At 33.7% G+C, this 16,699-nt stretch overlaps 1 protein-coding gene across 2 annotated transcripts in view; it reads left to right on the top strand.

Annotated features, from left to right (window-relative positions):
* Positions 1 to 16,596, top strand: part of LOC134700466 (pre-mRNA-processing factor 6-like) — a 41,036-nt gene extending 24,440 nt beyond the window's left edge. The window contains exons 20-25 of one of the 2 annotated variants that reach the window (XM_063561860.1): positions 2,851 to 2,970; positions 3,037 to 3,050; positions 4,414 to 4,481; positions 5,403 to 5,541; positions 14,627 to 14,756; positions 15,845 to 16,596. In XM_063561860.1, coding sequence (XP_063417930.1) covers positions 2,851 to 2,970; positions 3,037 to 3,050; positions 4,414 to 4,481; positions 5,403 to 5,541; positions 14,627 to 14,756; positions 15,845 to 15,997 — 624 coding nt within the window. In that variant the 3' untranslated portion in view covers positions 15,998 to 16,596. Of the gene's footprint in view, positions 1 to 2,850; positions 2,985 to 3,036; positions 3,051 to 4,413; positions 4,482 to 5,402; positions 5,542 to 14,626; positions 14,757 to 15,844 lie in introns of both variants that reach the window. The other variant, XM_063561859.1, reaches the window with a different exon arrangement.
* Positions 16,597 to 16,699: the final 103 nt, after the last annotated feature.

Genomic DNA, 16,699 nt, shown 5'->3' with positions numbered 1-16,699 from the left:
AAAGCATTGTTTCCATGGAGGTTATATAGCCCCCACCCCTGATCATGGTTCATTGACTTTGAAACTTTTACATAATTTACAAGGTAATGTTTGTGTTTAGGTTTGTTTAAAGGGAACGACTTATAATGAGTCATTGGTATTTGGTATGCAGTTGTATTAGCATTGGCACATCTCGTTCAATGGAGATTGTTTAGCTTTTTACCTCCAGTCATGGTTCATCGACTTTGAATATTTACATGTTAAAGTACTGCTATAATAATTTTAATTTCAACATTTGCATTATCAAAATTACAAAAAGGCGAGACATATCTCTGTGATAACAGTTTATTTAAAAAATTTGATTTAAATCAATAGTTTTAAAAAGATTCTACATATAATTATCTACAGATGTCAAGAAATTTCAATGTTGTGTATTTTGGCGTCTGCTTTGCCTTTGAAAGTGTCACACCCAACCCATATTAACCCTTTGTTGTCAATATCTAATGAGTAAGGAAAGATAACTCCTTGTTCTTTCATGTTTTTACATGTTATTAGAGTTCCCTCCCCTGATAGAACATGGATTCCATGGCTGACACAGTCTGCTACTATCACCAGACCTTTTGGTGTTGTCACGACATCTCTAGGGTCAAAAGGTCGTTTGGCAGAATTCATTGAAGGGTGACCTTGATAAATCCACCCAAGTGTACCGTCTTGTCCCAGATTGATTATTCTCCCAGAATCGTCTGCTATTACATCAATAACCACAATATCTTTGTTTGTATTGGTGGTTATTCTGTACGGAAATGTTAACATTTCGTCTCCAAAGGATTGTTTCTGTTTTCCGTCCATTCCATAGACCATGATTTTTCTGAAGCTATCGTCTCCCAAGTTATACATATGTCCACGATCAGTAACACCTAATAGAATTCTGTTGTCTTTCGTGACGTGAATCGCACGTGGCAAAAGTCCAGTTGAAACTGAGAATACCGATTTTATTTTCCCAGACTTCATCAGCATTTTGACCTCACATGTATCGCGCATTGACAAGAAGATATCATTGTTAGATGAGTTAGACATATCAAAAATGTCTGCAGAAATTTCGTGTAAAGTTTTGATATTGTTATCTTCAAAGGTAATCTGTCGTAATATTTTAGTGTTGAAATTTGAAATCCAGATGGAAGTCTCACCAAGGATACGTAACCGGTATATAAAACTCAAGTCAGAATCATAACTATTGACAACGGTCAAGGTTTCATTAGGATTTTTATATTCCGTAACTACTCCAAATAATTGGGCCATGTTTTCTGTACTCAAATCCCCTTTTTTGAATTCCATTTTGTCCTTTTTAGCCTGATCACAAAGGCTCTTGGCATATTTTTTTACCATATCAATAGTTTCTCTTTCTGATTGGTCGATTCTGATATTTATGTCTGACTGTGGTGCTTGTCCTTTCTTTGATGCTTGGCCGTTCTTTGCCATATTGCCTGATTAATGATCTCTGCAATGGAAGGCTAAGATTAGATTTACAAATGTCACAGTTTTTCACTTTATGCTTTGTCTAGTTTTATGTTTTCACATGTTATGAAAAAGCTCATCTAATGATCTTGTGCTAGTACTGTGAAGAACTTATTAGATTAGTAGTTCCAAATTCCTGTCCTTCTAGAGAACTAATTCTTCTTTGGTATGTGGATGAAAACTATTTCACACAGTTAATTTACTCTAATCCTATCAAGTTAAAAATATCAATCATTTACTGCACAGGTAAAAGGAAAGTAATGTTTAAATATATCTTTGTTTATAGCAACAATATAAACAGTTCTAAAAATAGAATGCTAACTATTTAAATTTATTTGTTGAAATATTGATTTTTCCCAAGATGGATCTTCCTGGCTTTTAAATTTTTTAAATTATTTTTAAATGTTCTTTTATATCAAAATAAATAATAAATTAGAAGAAGGGGGACAGAAAGGGAGGGCCATACTCAGACACTATCTTTTTAGAAAATAAATTGATGGAAATTGTGAAAGGGGGGGAAGTTGGGAATTAGGAAAAAGAAACTGTTATGAGATTTCAAACATTTGTTTGATACATAAAGGCAACTTGATAATGCAAGAAGCATTTTTAAAGGAGAGTGCCACTGTTAAAGCAACATGAATTATAAAAAGGGGGGGAATGGTTAAAGTTCTTCAAATGGTTGTGTACAAAATCGTTGACCAGTAGACTATTGTTGTTCATTGTTTTCCTTGCTATCAAGTTTTTTTTTCTTGGTGGAAGTCTGCTCCCACAGTTGATCTATTTGATATTTTTAATTATTTCTGGTATCTTCTTATGTATAATAGATTAGGAAGATATTCAGATAAACATACTGATATATGAAATTGAAATGCAGTGTACTAGTGTGTGTATAATAACGATTAAATAACAATAAAAAAAAAATGCATGTGTTACTTTCTGCCTGGAATTTTGCTATAGATATTTTAATATGAAATTGTAAATTATTATATGAATTTATACAAACTAAGTATGACCAAATTACCAAATAGTACTGTGTTTTATTAGCAGTATTCTCCTTATGGCCTTTAACTGGTGTACTCTGGTGCTAAATTTCTATCTACATTGTGCTTAATCTTGGATTATTTCATAATATCATGTATAGGGGCCATGGTGCTCTCTTTTTTCTTTTTCTTTTTTTTTTTATTGAAAACCAGTGCTTTGTTAATTTCCATGTTGCTATCTAAAACACAGATTAGGTCCTCTAAACTTTAAAAATAAAAAATGAAATATTATATCAAATTTGTAAATTTGTAACACAACACTGACACTATCAAAAAGTAAATACAGTATCATACAATTTTAGTTTTATATTTTCAGCTAAAAAAATGTCCCAAGGCAATACCATTGTGGCTGTTATTATCCAGACTAGAGGAAAAGAATGGACAGTTAATTAAAGCTAGATCTATCTTAGAGAAAGCTAGGCTCAAAAATCCTCAGGTCCCAGATCTATGGTAAGAAACAAATCCTCAGGTCCCAGATCTATGGTAAGAAACAAATCCTCAGGTCCCGGATCTATGGTAAGAAACAAGATGGCATTGTATCAGGCATGTACAGCTCAACCTGTGTTATCTGACACACTGGGGGACTACAAAAAAATGTGGATTAAGCATATGGTGTTGAAATACTTATGTTTGTTCAGCAAAGATAGGCCTATTTTGGAACCATGAAAAATGTCAGTTATAGCAGGATGTTGGAATATTATATCGTCCTCAACCACAATGAGTGAAAAATGTACATAGGATATTGAGTTAATTATTATTAAATATATATCTTTTAACAACATTTTTTTTTAAGGGAGGGGGGTTTGTCGTTTAGTTGTATCTGTTACACTAGTCTGTCAACCATGTCAACACTGAGGTTACTAGTTTGGATCCTCCATGTGGCAGGTGTAACCAGCTCCAATCTTAATTGACTAGGATTGCATTAGTTTTCCTACTAATAGTCAGTGGTTCTTTACAGCGTCCTCCAATAATAACAACTAACCACCATGAAATCACATAATACATGTAGTATTGAAAGTGGTGTAAACAATCAATCAATCAATATTTACCTTCTGCTTTCCGATAGTTTGAATTGTGAGATGTAGACTATATACTTGCACGTCATCATCTGGTTTCTTCTTAATTTTAATTTAAGGGGTTCCAAACACCCTGACTAAAATTAATATGGCTTGTTTAATTTTCACAGCATATTTACTTTAATTTGATCCTTTGACAAAAATATAAAAAATGTAATCACACTTTATCGGAAAAATTTCATAAGATATATATAGAATAACCATACATTGTCTCCAAATATCAATGTTATTTGTACAAGGCTTAGAAACAGGTAGCACGCGAGGCTGTGCCGAGCATTTCTACCTGTTTCCAGCCGAGTACAAATAACAGATTGATATTTCGAGACAATGTATAGTTATTCTCTATATACTGCAACTCTTAAAACTGTTCTAAATGAAGTATTTTGGGTAAAAAACATCATTTCTTAATTTGAAGCGGACGACAATAAAATTACCCGAACCTGTATGTTTTATTGACGTCATAAAAAAAACTCTATGGAAACACATTGTCAACGTCATAAACAAGGTGATATACGGTCAGTGACTGTATATCACATATGAATATACGGTCAATGCAATTTGACTGCTCAAATAGCACAGCTGCAGTATATATATATATAAATATATAACAGTTTGACAAAGACTTATTTTGAGATTGAGAAGCTTTATATTTCCTTAACAACAGAATGTGATTAAAACTTTTTTTATAGATTTTTACAGAGTCATCTCCCTGTAGTGTTCTGCATACCATAAATATTTTTTGACCAGAGAATGGTCTATTTATAGCTTTTCTGTGTTACAATGTGGAACCTGTTTTTTTGTAGGTTGGAGGCAGTCAGGGTCGAGAACAGAGCTGGCTTAAAGAATATTGCTCAAAATTTGATGGCACGAGGTAGGCTAAAAATAAATTCACATTAAAAGTAAAATCACAAAAATAATGAACTAGGAGGAAAATTCAAACGGAAAGTCTCATCAAATGGCAAAATCAAATGACAAAACACATCAAACGAATGGACAACAACTGCTATATTCCTGACTTGGAACAGGCATTTTCAAATGTAGAAAATGGTGGATTAAACCTGGTTTTATAGCACTAAACCTCTCACTTGTATGAAAGTCTCATCAAATTTCCGTTATATTTACATTGTTTTCAACAAAGTACATATTTTCTAAAGAAGAATATATATGCAGACTTTCACAATACCACAATATCAAATATTCACTTACAAAATTTCCCTCAAAATTTGTATCCAAGAAAACTAAATAAATCCACACTAATTCAGTGTATCAATTCTATACCAAACTCTCCAATCTGTTTTTGCAGTAGCACCATTTAATTATACCGGACACAACCAAGTTTTATGTAACGGAGGGTTTAATGTTTTTTACCCGTCTGTCAGTCCTCTTTCTTGTCATCGCAACTCCTCTCAAACCACACAGCAGAATTTCATGAAACTTTTTTTAGATAAAAAGGACATAATATGTAGATGTGCATATCAACTGGAAATTATGATTCATTTTTTTTTCTAGGAGTTGCGTCCCTTTGAACTTATTTGCTATAATGTAATACTGCAACAGTTTGTCATTGCAACTCCTCTGAAACTACACAACAGAATTTCTTGAAACTTTGTAGATAATAAGGACATACTATGTAGATGTGCATATCGACAGGAAATTATGATTCAATTTTTTTTCGTATACTATTTTCTTTTCTTACACTTATTTCATTTCTCCAATGACAATGTGAGGACATAGGGTATGTGAATGCGCTCACTAAGGTTCTTTAATTGATAATAATTTGTACTTTTTTCAGCCCTTCAAGAATGTTCAAATTCTGGTATATTGTGGGCAGAATCTATAGCTATTGAACCAAGACCACAGAGAAAAACCAAATCAGTCGATGCTTTGAGAAAGTGTGAACATGACCCACATGTATTGTTAGCAGCATCAAAGTAAGTGTGAACACGACCTACATGTATTGTTAGCAGCATCAAAGTAAGTGTGAACACGACCCACATGTATTGTTAGCAGCATCAAAGTAAGTGTGAACACGACCCACATGTATTGTTAGCAGCATCAAAGTAAGTGTGAACACGACCCACATGTATTGTTAGCAGCATCAAAGTAAGTGTGAACACGACCCACATGTATTGTTAGCAGCATCAAAGTAAGTGTGAACACGACCCACATGTATTGTTAGCAGCATCAAAGTAAGTGTGAACACGACCCACATGTATTGTTAGCAGCATCAAAGTAAGTGTGAACACGACCCACATGTATTGTTAGCAGCATCAAAGTAAGTGTGAACACGACCCACATGTATTGTTAGCAGCATCAAAGTAAGTGTGAACACGACCCACATGTATTGTTAGCAGCATCAAAGTAAGTGTGAACACGACCTACATGTATTGTTAGCAGCATCAAAGTAAGTGTGAACACGACCCACATGTATTGTTAGCAGCATCAAAGTAAGTGTGAACACAACCCACATGTATTGTTAGCAGCATCAAAGTAAGTGTGAACATGACTCACGTGTATTGTTAGCAGCATCAAAGTAAGTGTGAACACAACCCACATGTATTGTTAGCAGCATCAAAGTAAGTGTGAACACGACCCACATGTATTGTTAGCAGCATCAAAGTAAGTGTGAACACGACCCACATATATTGTTAGCAGCATCAAAGTAAGTGTGAACACGACCCACATGTATTGTTAGCAGCATCAAAGTAAGTGTGAACACGACCTACATGTATTGTTAGCAGCATCAAAGTAAGTGTGAACACAACCCACATGTATTGTTAGCAGCATCAAAGTAAGTGTGAACACGACCCACATGTATTGTTAGCAGCATCAAAGTAAGTGTGAACACGACCCACATGTATTGTTAGCAGCATCAAAGTAAGTGTGAACACGATCCACATGTATTGTTAGCAGCATCAAAGTAAGTGTGAACACGACCCACATGTATTGTTAGCAGCATCAAAGTAAGTGTGAACACAACCCACATGTATTGTTAGCAGCATCAAAGTAAGTGTGAACACGATCCACATGTATTGTTAGCAGCATCAAAGTAAGTGTGAACACGATCCACATGTATTGTTAGCAGCATCAAAGTAAGTGTGAACATGACCCACATGTATTGTTAGCAGCATCAAAGTAAGTGTGAACATGACCCACATGTATTGTTAGCAGCATCAAAGTAAGTGTGAACACGACCCACATATATTGTTAGCAGCATCAAAGTAAGTGTGAACACAACCCACATGTATTGTTAGCAGCATCAAAGTAAGTGTGAACACGACCCACATATATTGTTAGCAGCATCAAAGTAAGTGTGAACACAACCCACATGTATTGTTAGCAGCATCACAGTAAGTGTGAACACGACCCACATGTATTGTTAGCAGCATCAAAGTAAGTGTGAACACGACCCACGTGTATTGTTAGCAGCATCAAAGTAAGTGTGAACACAACCCACATGTATTGTTAGCAGCATCAAAGTAAGTGTGAACATGACCCACATGTATTGTTAGCAGTATCAAAGTAAGTGTGAACATGACCCACATGTATTGTTAGCAGTATCAAAGTAAGTGTGAACACAACCCACATGTATTGTTAGCAGTATCAAAGTAAGTGTGAACATGACCCACATGTATTGTTAGCAGCATCAAAGTAAGTGTGAACACAACCCACATGTATTGTTAGCAGTATCAAAGTAAGTGTGAACATGACCTACATGTATTGTTAGCAACATCAAAGTAAGTGTGAACATGACCCAAATGTATTGTTAGGGAACATATATTTATTCTAGTGAGCTTCCTCCAGGCATGCTTGGGGGATGCTCCGAGCATTTTAGAGAAGCTTATATCGTTAATACACCATAACACTCCCATTAATGTCAATCAAATAGAAAAGTTATTGTTAAGAGCTTGCATGAGCTTTTTGTGAGCCTTTTGTACGCCTGTAATAATAAAAGTTTTACTATGTTGCCCTAGAAAATTGGTTAATTGACACAAAAATAGATACATCAAAACTTGAGGTTAAACAGTTTAGGGACATTTCATCAACATGAGAACGAAAAGCTCTAATATAACTAAAACATATTTATATAAATATAAAAAAGAAGATGTGGTATGATTGCCAATGAGACAACTATCCACAAAAGACCAAAATGACACAAACATTAACAATTATAGGTCACTGTACGGCCTTCAACAATGAGCAAAGCCCATATCGCATATAGTCAGCTATAAAAGACCCCGATAAGACAATGTAAAACTATTCAAGCGAGAAAACTAACGGCCTTATTTATGTAAAAGAGTGAAAGCCAATCAAAATAACACAAAAGTGGTTTTAAATAAAATCGATTACATTAAAACAGAAACAAGTCACCTTAACAGTTATCATTACATGAAATAAATATTAAAGTTTTTGTCAAATCTATAAAAGATATTGTTGAAATACTATAAAGGAAAAAAAAAATAGATTCATAAGCTTAAATTTTTTGAAGAATGATAACGAATCAAAACATGGACACATATACCTTCTTCAGAAAATTCATAGGTCAAGAAAGAATGCATTCTTATTGCCTATGATGTAAAAGTTATCAATGCATTTTCATCAGTTGACAAACAAGAATATGCTTTAAAAATTTACCAATTACTTCTAAGTTGTATTAATCTTAATATCTGAATACTTTTTGGTGATGATTCAAAATTTCATTTATGAATTATTGAGTATTTTGTTAAAAAGGAGGAGTTTTTTTTTACATGTCGCGCCGTATCTCAAAAACGATTTATAATTATTGCTTAAAACTTTACACGCTTCTTTGTTATATTAATCTAAAGATCTATATACTTCTTGGTCTTGATTCAAAAAATTTTTTTGAGTGATTGAGTACATTTTATATTGTAAAAAAGGGGAGTTTTTTTGTACATGTCATGCTGTATTTAAAAAAAAATTATGATTATTGCTTAAAACTTCACACACTTCTTTGTTATATTAATCTGAAGATCTGTATACTTTTTAGTCTTGATTCAAAATTTCATTTTACTGACATTTAGTTTTTTTGTAAATAACCAGGGGTGGGGACGGAAGGTTTCACATGTCTTGCCATATCTCAAAAAACAATATATGGTTATTGCTTAAAACTTTCTCAGAAACTATTTATGATTGTTGCATAAAATTTCCACACAAGACGTCAGGCGTATCATGCGCTCATGACACAGCTGTTTATTTTATATTTAATTTCACATCAAGTATGTTACTATTATTGAATCTTTCACCTTTGTACACTTTGGTAAATGACGAAAAGGTCATACTAAATCTAGACACCTCAAATCTGATTTTAAGCAGAGGGTCAATGTTGTTCGTTGTGTTAAAGAAATATTCAACCTGTTTGAATGTGCCTGTGAAGAACATAAAGCTGTCGTCTTTGTATTGACAGTGCAATTTGATGTTTTCTGTCCATTGGAACTTATTATCTAAGACATTTTTAGTGTAAACAATATTTTATTCAGAAACAGATAAATAAATGCGAACATAAATACAATACAATGGATTGGAAAACAAGTGACAAGTCACTTATACAAATTCCTCTCCTTTTAAATGGCAAAATAAATTACAATGGACAGAAAATGTACAATTATATAATATTATATCATGGAAAAAGAAATCAAATGTAATGGAAATTAAAATATAATGCAGATAGTATTTTTAATATTGAGTGACATGTTGTTGGGCCAACAAGAATAATTATGTGAATCTCTTAGTTTTCAATATATAGTCTTGGACAATAAGAAAGTTGTTTTTATGTCAATATCGGTAATGTTGGGATCCCCATATAGTAACCTATTTATGTTAAGTGTACCAACTAGGTTAACAAAAAGGGCTTCACGAGTTCGATGATAATTGGGACGGTTTAGAAGGAAGTGTTCTGAGGTTTCTATCTGTTTACATTTACAAAATGGGTCTGATTCCAAGTGATCCCTAAGACTACTGCTCTCGGTACGGATTCGGGCATGATATATCTGGCCTAGTCTACTGCCTGCATAATAATAATTTGGTATAGAATGATTTATCTTTAGAAATGCTTTAAGTGGCGCGATAGAACCAGCATTTTTTATATCTGGGGGGAGGCTATTCCATAGTCGAACTGTTGATGGAAGGAAACTATTCATATGATAAGTAGTTCGACAGGGTACTGATGGAAAATTATTTGCAGAACGAGTTCTATACTGATGAATGTTTCTAAACTGATTGGGAAGAATATCATTTTAATAGATAAAATGGGGTCTTTCCATTCACCATATTATGAAAAAGTAAAAGTTTATGCTTATCTCTTCACTGTTGAAGAGTCTCCCATCCGCATTCAGCCAAAAGTAAGCGTAGACTGGTGAGTTTTTAATAGACCAGACAGATGTAAATCTTCATGTCGGAGAAAATATAACACCAATAGGCGCTCCTATAATTTGTTTGTATAAATGTCCATTTAATTCAAGTTTTTTGTTTCTTAACTTTACAAATGCCGTATATTCTGTTTGTTTGAAATTTTTAAAGCATATTCTTGTTTGTCAACTGATGAAAATGCTTTGATAACTTTTACATCATAGGCAATATGAATGCATTCTTTCTTGACCTTGTGCAACTCTATTTTATAAATGAAGTCTTCCTTATCTTGAATGTAAAGTGATGCCTCTTCAATAATGGTTTTAAAATTAGATCCAGTAATCTTTCAATGCGTATCGTGGTGGAGTTACACTTATGGATGATTGGTCAGTAGGAAATGTTTATGTTGCTAAATATTTGACCAGTTTGAAATACCTCATCAATTATTTCTAGATTGATTTTATGAATTTTTAGAAGAAGGTACATGTGTCCATGTTTTGATTTGTTATTTCACTTAAAAAAATTACAAGTTTATGAATCTATTTCTTTTTTCCTATATAGTTTTTCAACAATACATTTTATAGACTTGACAACAACGTTAATAGTTATTTTCATGTAATGATAACTGTTTTGGTGACTTGTTTCTGTTTTGATGTAATCGATTTGATATAACAACATTTTGGTTATTTTGATTGGCTTTATTTAAATATGTTTTAGTTATATTAGAGCTTTTCGTTCTCATGTTGATGAAATGTCCCTAAACTGTTTAACCTCAAGTTTTGATGTATCTTTTTTTGTGTCAATTAACCAATTTTCATGGGCAACATAGTAAAACTTTATTATTACAGGCTTACAAAAGGATTACAAAAAGCTCATGCAAGCTCTTAACTATAACTTTTATATTTGACATTAATGAGAGTGTAATGGTGTATTAACGATATTAGCTTCTCTAAAATGCTCGGAGCATCCTCCAAGCATGCCTGGAGGAAGCTCACTAGAATAAATATATGTTCCCTTAGCAGCATCAAAGTAAGTGTGAACATGACCCAAATGTATTGTTAGCAGCATCAAAGTAAGTGTGAACATGACCCTCATGTATTGTTAGCAGTATCAAAGTAAGTGTGAACATGACCCACATGTATTGTTAACAGCATCAAAGTAAGTGTGAAGATGACCCACATGTATTGTTAGCAGCATCAAAGTAAGTGTGAAGATGACCCACATGTATTGTTAGCAGCATCAAAGTAAGTGTGAAGATGACCCACATGTATTGTTAGCAGTATCAAAGTAAGTGTGAACACGACCCACATGTATTGTTAGCAGTATCAAAGTAAGTGTGAAGATGACCCACATGTATTGTTAGCAGCATCAAAGTAAGTGTGAACACGACCCACATGTATTGTTAGCAGCATCAAAGTAAGTGTGAACATGACCCACATGTATTGTTAGCAGCATCAAAGTAAGTGTGAACATGACCCACATGTATTGTTAGCAGCATCAAAGTAAGTGTGAACACGACCCACATGTATTGTTAGCAGCATCAAAGTAAGTGTGAACAAGACCCACATGTATTGTTGGCAGCATCAAAGTAAGTGTGAACACGACCCACATGTATTGTTAGCAGCATCAAAGTAAGTGTGAACATGACCCACATGTATTGTTAGCAGCATCAAAGTAAGTGTGAACACGACCCACATGTATTGTTAGCAGCATCAAAGTAAGTGTGAACACGACCCACATGTATTGTTAGCAGCATCAAAGTAAGTGTGAACAAGACCCACATGTATTGTTGGCAGCATCAAAGTAAGTGTGAACATGACCCACATGTATTGTTAGCAGCATCAAAGTAAGTGTGAACATGACCCACATGTATTGTTAGCAGCATCAAAGTAAGTGTGAACACGACCCACATGTATTGTTAGCAGCATCAAAGTAAGTGTGAACATGACCCACATGTATTGTTAGCAGCATCAAAGTAAGTGTGAACATGACCCACATGTATTGTTAGCAGCATCAAAGTAAGTGTGAACATGACCCACATGTATTGTTAGCAGCATCAAAGTAAGTTTCTTTGTTCTGTTTTATGAACTCTTGCCTGATAAACTTATATAGATCTACTGTAAATTCAGAAATTATTGCGTGCATTTATTATTTAAGAATTGAATGCTTCTTTTTGTAAATTTATTGGGGTGTAAAAGCGTTGACCGAAGTACATTTTGTATGAAGTGCGGAAGCGCTTCATTCTAAAAATGTATGCACGGTCAACGCTTTTACAACCCTATAAAGTCCGTCCGTCAGTCCTATTTCTTGTCATCGCAACTCCTCTCAAACCACACAACAGAATTTCACGAAACCTTTTCAGATAATAAGGTCATACTATGTAGTTGTGCATATCGACGGGAAATTGAGATTCATTTTTTTTCTAGGAGTTACGCCCCTTTGAACTTATTTACTTTAATATACTACTGCAACAGTTTGTCATCGCAACTCCTCTCAAACCACACAACAGAATTTCACGAAACCTCTTCAGATAATAAGGACATACTATATAGTTGTGCATATAGACTGGAAATTGCGTTTCAAATTTTTTTCTAGGAGTTACGCCCCTTTGAACTTATTTGCTTCAATGTACTTCTGCAACAGTTTGTCATCGCAACTCCTCTCAAACCACACAACAGAATTTAACGAAACCTTTTCAGATAATAAGGACATACTATGTAGTTGTGCATATCGACGGGAAATTGCGATTCAATTTTTTTTCTAAGAGTTGCGCCTCTTTGAACTTATTTACTTTAATGTACTACTGCAACAGTTTGTCATCGCAACTCCTCTCAAACCACACAACCGAATTTCACGAAACCTTTTCAGATAATAAGGACATACAATGTAGTTGTGCATATCGACAGGAAATTGCGATTCAAATTTTTTCTAGGAGTTATGCCCCTTTGAACTTTTTGCTTCAATGTACTACTGCAACAGTTTGTCATCGCAACTCCTTTCAAACCACACAACAGAATTTCAAGAAACCTTTCCAGATAATAAGGACATACTATGTAGTTGTGCATATCGACGGGAAATTGCGATTCAATTTTTTTCTTAGGAGTTACGCCCCTTTGAACTTATTTGCTTCAATGTACTTCTGCAACAGTTTGTCATCTCAACTCCTCTGAAACCACACAACAGAATTTCATGAATTTTTTTAAATAAAAAGGACATACTATTTAGATGTGCATATTGGCAGGAAATTAATTTTTCTTGTACAATTTTTTTTTCTTACACTTATTCAATTTCTCCAATGACAATGTGGGGACGTGGGGTATGTGAGCGTGCTCACTAAGGTTCTTTAATTGTCTCATGCAATTGCTTACGGAATAACATGTGATGTGCAATTAGCCAATCAGAATAACGTATTATAATGAAACATACATCTAATGTAATTATTGCGATTTTGTCATTTTACACTGGAATGCGATTTTAATTTTTACGATTTTGAATAAAATCATGCTTAATTCAGTTAAAATATTACAAAATGCGAGTTTTAATTATTGCGTTTACAACTCAATCGCATTATTCGCAATAATAAAAACCTCGCAATAATTTCTGAATTTACAGTATTTATTTTGAGAAACTAACCCTGGTCTAGTTAAAAACGATATGATGTTAATTTAATTTATTTTACATGTATTTGTTCAACGCTGAGAGAGATGAGTATAACTAGAAAATGGTTCCTCAGGTCATAGGTCCATAATAGTCCCTTGAATAACAAAAAAATATTTAACAGATAAAATATCTGGACTGAGGTCCAAAGGAAAGTCCCTAGATTAACTATAATTTATTTTGCAGATTTATATTTTGGACGGAGGTCAATGGGAAAGTCCTTGTAATAACTATAATTTATTTTAGAGATTTATATTCTAGGCTCAGTTCCATATGATAGTCCCTGGAATAACTATAATTTATTTTACAGATTTCTATTATGGGCGGAGAGGAAGACAAGTAAGGCTAAAGAATTGTTCTATAAAACTGAGGTCCATAGGAAAGTCCCTGGAATAACTATAATTTATTTTACAGATTTATATTCGAGGCTGAGGTCTATAGGAAGTCCCAGGAATGACTATAATTTATTTTACAGATTTATATTCTGGGCAGGGAGGAAGACAAGTAAGGCCAGAGAATGGTTCACGAGGACTGAGGTCAATAGGAAAGTCCCTGTTACCATTATATTTTATTTTATAGATTTATATTCTTGGCTGAAAGGAAGACAAGTAAGGCTAGAGAATAGTTCACCAGGACTGAGGTCCATAGGAAAGTCCCTGGACTAACTATAATTTATTTTACAGATTTATATTCTGGGCTGAGGTCCATAGGAAAGTCCCTGGACTAACTATAATTTATTTTACAGATTTATATTCTGGGCTGAGATCCATAGGAAAGTCCCTGGACTAACTATAATTTATTTTACAGATTTATATTCTGGGCTGAGGTCCATAGGAAAGTCCCTGGACTAACTATAATTTATTTTACAGATTTATATTCTGGGCTGAGGTCCATAGGAAAGTCCCTGGACTAACTATAATTTATTTTACAGATTAATATTCTGGGCTGAGGTCCATAGGAAAGTCCCTGGACTAACTATAATTTATTTTACAGATTTATATTCTGGTCCGAGAGGAAGATCAGTAAAGCTAGAGAGTGGTTTACCAGGACTGTGAAGATAGAGCCAGACTTGGGAGATGCCTGGGCCTTTTTCTACAAGTTTGAACTGATGCATGGGGATGAGGTAAAACATTAAGTTAATCATTTCCAAACTTATTAAAATAAAGGTGCTGTGTCTACTCTTCATTACAAGAATCTAACATCACTCTGTTTTGCTTTCTGATTTGGTAATCATTACATCAGCCAATGAAATGTCTGCCTTTAAATGTTTGAAAGTGTGTATTAATAAGACAAAACCAGAGGATCCTGAAAGGTCTATAAGACAGAAAGAAGGTCAGAAAGCTTTTAGTCATTTGAACCCTTGCATCTGATATAAAATAGAAAGCTTTTCTTACAATGATCTGACAAAAGGCCGTTTTATTTTCTGTTTTTGTAATTATTACATCAGTCAATGAAATGTCTGCCTTTAAATTTATGAAGGTGTGCTTAATTCAATAAAACCGGAGGATCCTGAAAGGTCTTTAAAAAAGTAGAACAGAGGATTTTCAACTTCATATAAAGCTTTGACACAGGATCTTTATTTTAATCTGATGTTAATTATCTACAGTTTAATCTTCATCAAGGTTGTAGAGCTTGTCTGGTTAAAAGCTAAGTTTCTTACCTATATAAAAATAAACAAATGTGGTATGATTGCCAATGAGTGAACTATGCACCAGGGTTCAAAAGACATGTATATTACAGGCAATTATAAGTCACTGTACAGCATAGTATTTTTTTCTCCTCTCTTTTTATCTCACCTCATCAAAGTCACAGAGGTAAGACTTGGTCATTCTGTTCCTGGCATAGGAACCAAAGTGTCAACACATTCTTTAAATTTAAATTTGTGATTAGGCCAGTTTAAGGGGAACCACTAAATCATTTGCACATTTCATTGGTATGGAGTTATTTTGCCCTGTCTGCTGATGAGTCGTGATCTATTGACTTTGAAACTTTGCATAGTTCACATGTTGGAAGTTTTTTTTATAAGATCAGTTTTAAAAAAGATGGTATGCAAGCAGCATATTAGCATATTAAGATTTTCTCACTTACATTCATATCATATGGCCCAGCCCTCTCAGTCATGGTTCATTAACTTTTGCAGGTTGAGACTATAGGTCAATTTAATGGGAAATATTTGCAATTTATCAATTATGTTTTGTATTTCTTTTTCAGGAGACACAAAATGAAGTACGTAAAAAGTGTATAAACGCTGACCCACACCATGGTGAATTCTGGTGTCGTGTATCAAAAGACATTCAAAACTGGAGGTTAAAAACCGAACAGATTTTACCTCTGGTATCAGAACTGGCACCATTACCTACATGATGTTATAGATTTGTTTATGTTTATAATTTTTATATGAATATTCATTGTTTTGTGTGATTAAAGAGGTCATTAACAAGAGAATGTCAGATGAACTTGTAATAATCACCATTTAGCCATTGAATGAAGAAACATGTCAGAAATTTTATGCTGCTACCACATTGATATGTGCTGGGTGTTAGATTCAGTACCAGCGAAGTTTGGATTATGGATATCTGTACAAATGTACCCTTAAAAACATAATTTCAAAATTTGTGGAAAGTATTTTTCTGAGGCTGAGAATTTCAATACCATTTAACTTCGTACAAATGATACTTTTGAAAATAGAAAGAAAATATATGTTTACATCAAATTCACATTCTTCATACTTTCTTGGACCAGTTTATCAATAATTTCTAATCATGATTTAGTTTGTTTGATTTCATTTCTACATTTTCACGTCAATATCATTTTACTGTTCTCTTTATTAGCTTTAAAATGTATGACGAAATATAATATTCAATCTCATGCTTTTGTCCATTGTACAACACATCTAAGACTCATGTAAGAATGTGATTTATCATAGTAGTGCTGAAAGATAGAAATAAATATGGAAATTGGAAGTAATTTATTAATTTCTTGTATATATATTACGTACTCAGGTACTATATTTAACCTTTTATAAAAATTTTGATTCGAGCATCGCTGATGAGTCTTTTGTAGAAG

This window comes from Mytilus trossulus, unplaced genomic scaffold (genome assembly GCF_036588685.1).
Source record: "Mytilus trossulus isolate FHL-02 unplaced genomic scaffold, PNRI_Mtr1.1.1.hap1 h1tg000158l__unscaffolded, whole genome shotgun sequence".
Taxonomy (NCBI): Eukaryota; Metazoa; Mollusca; class Bivalvia; order Mytilida; family Mytilidae; genus Mytilus; species Mytilus trossulus.
The sequence above is the reverse complement of the archived record's forward strand: the minus strand, read 5'-3'. Positions and strand labels throughout refer to the sequence as shown.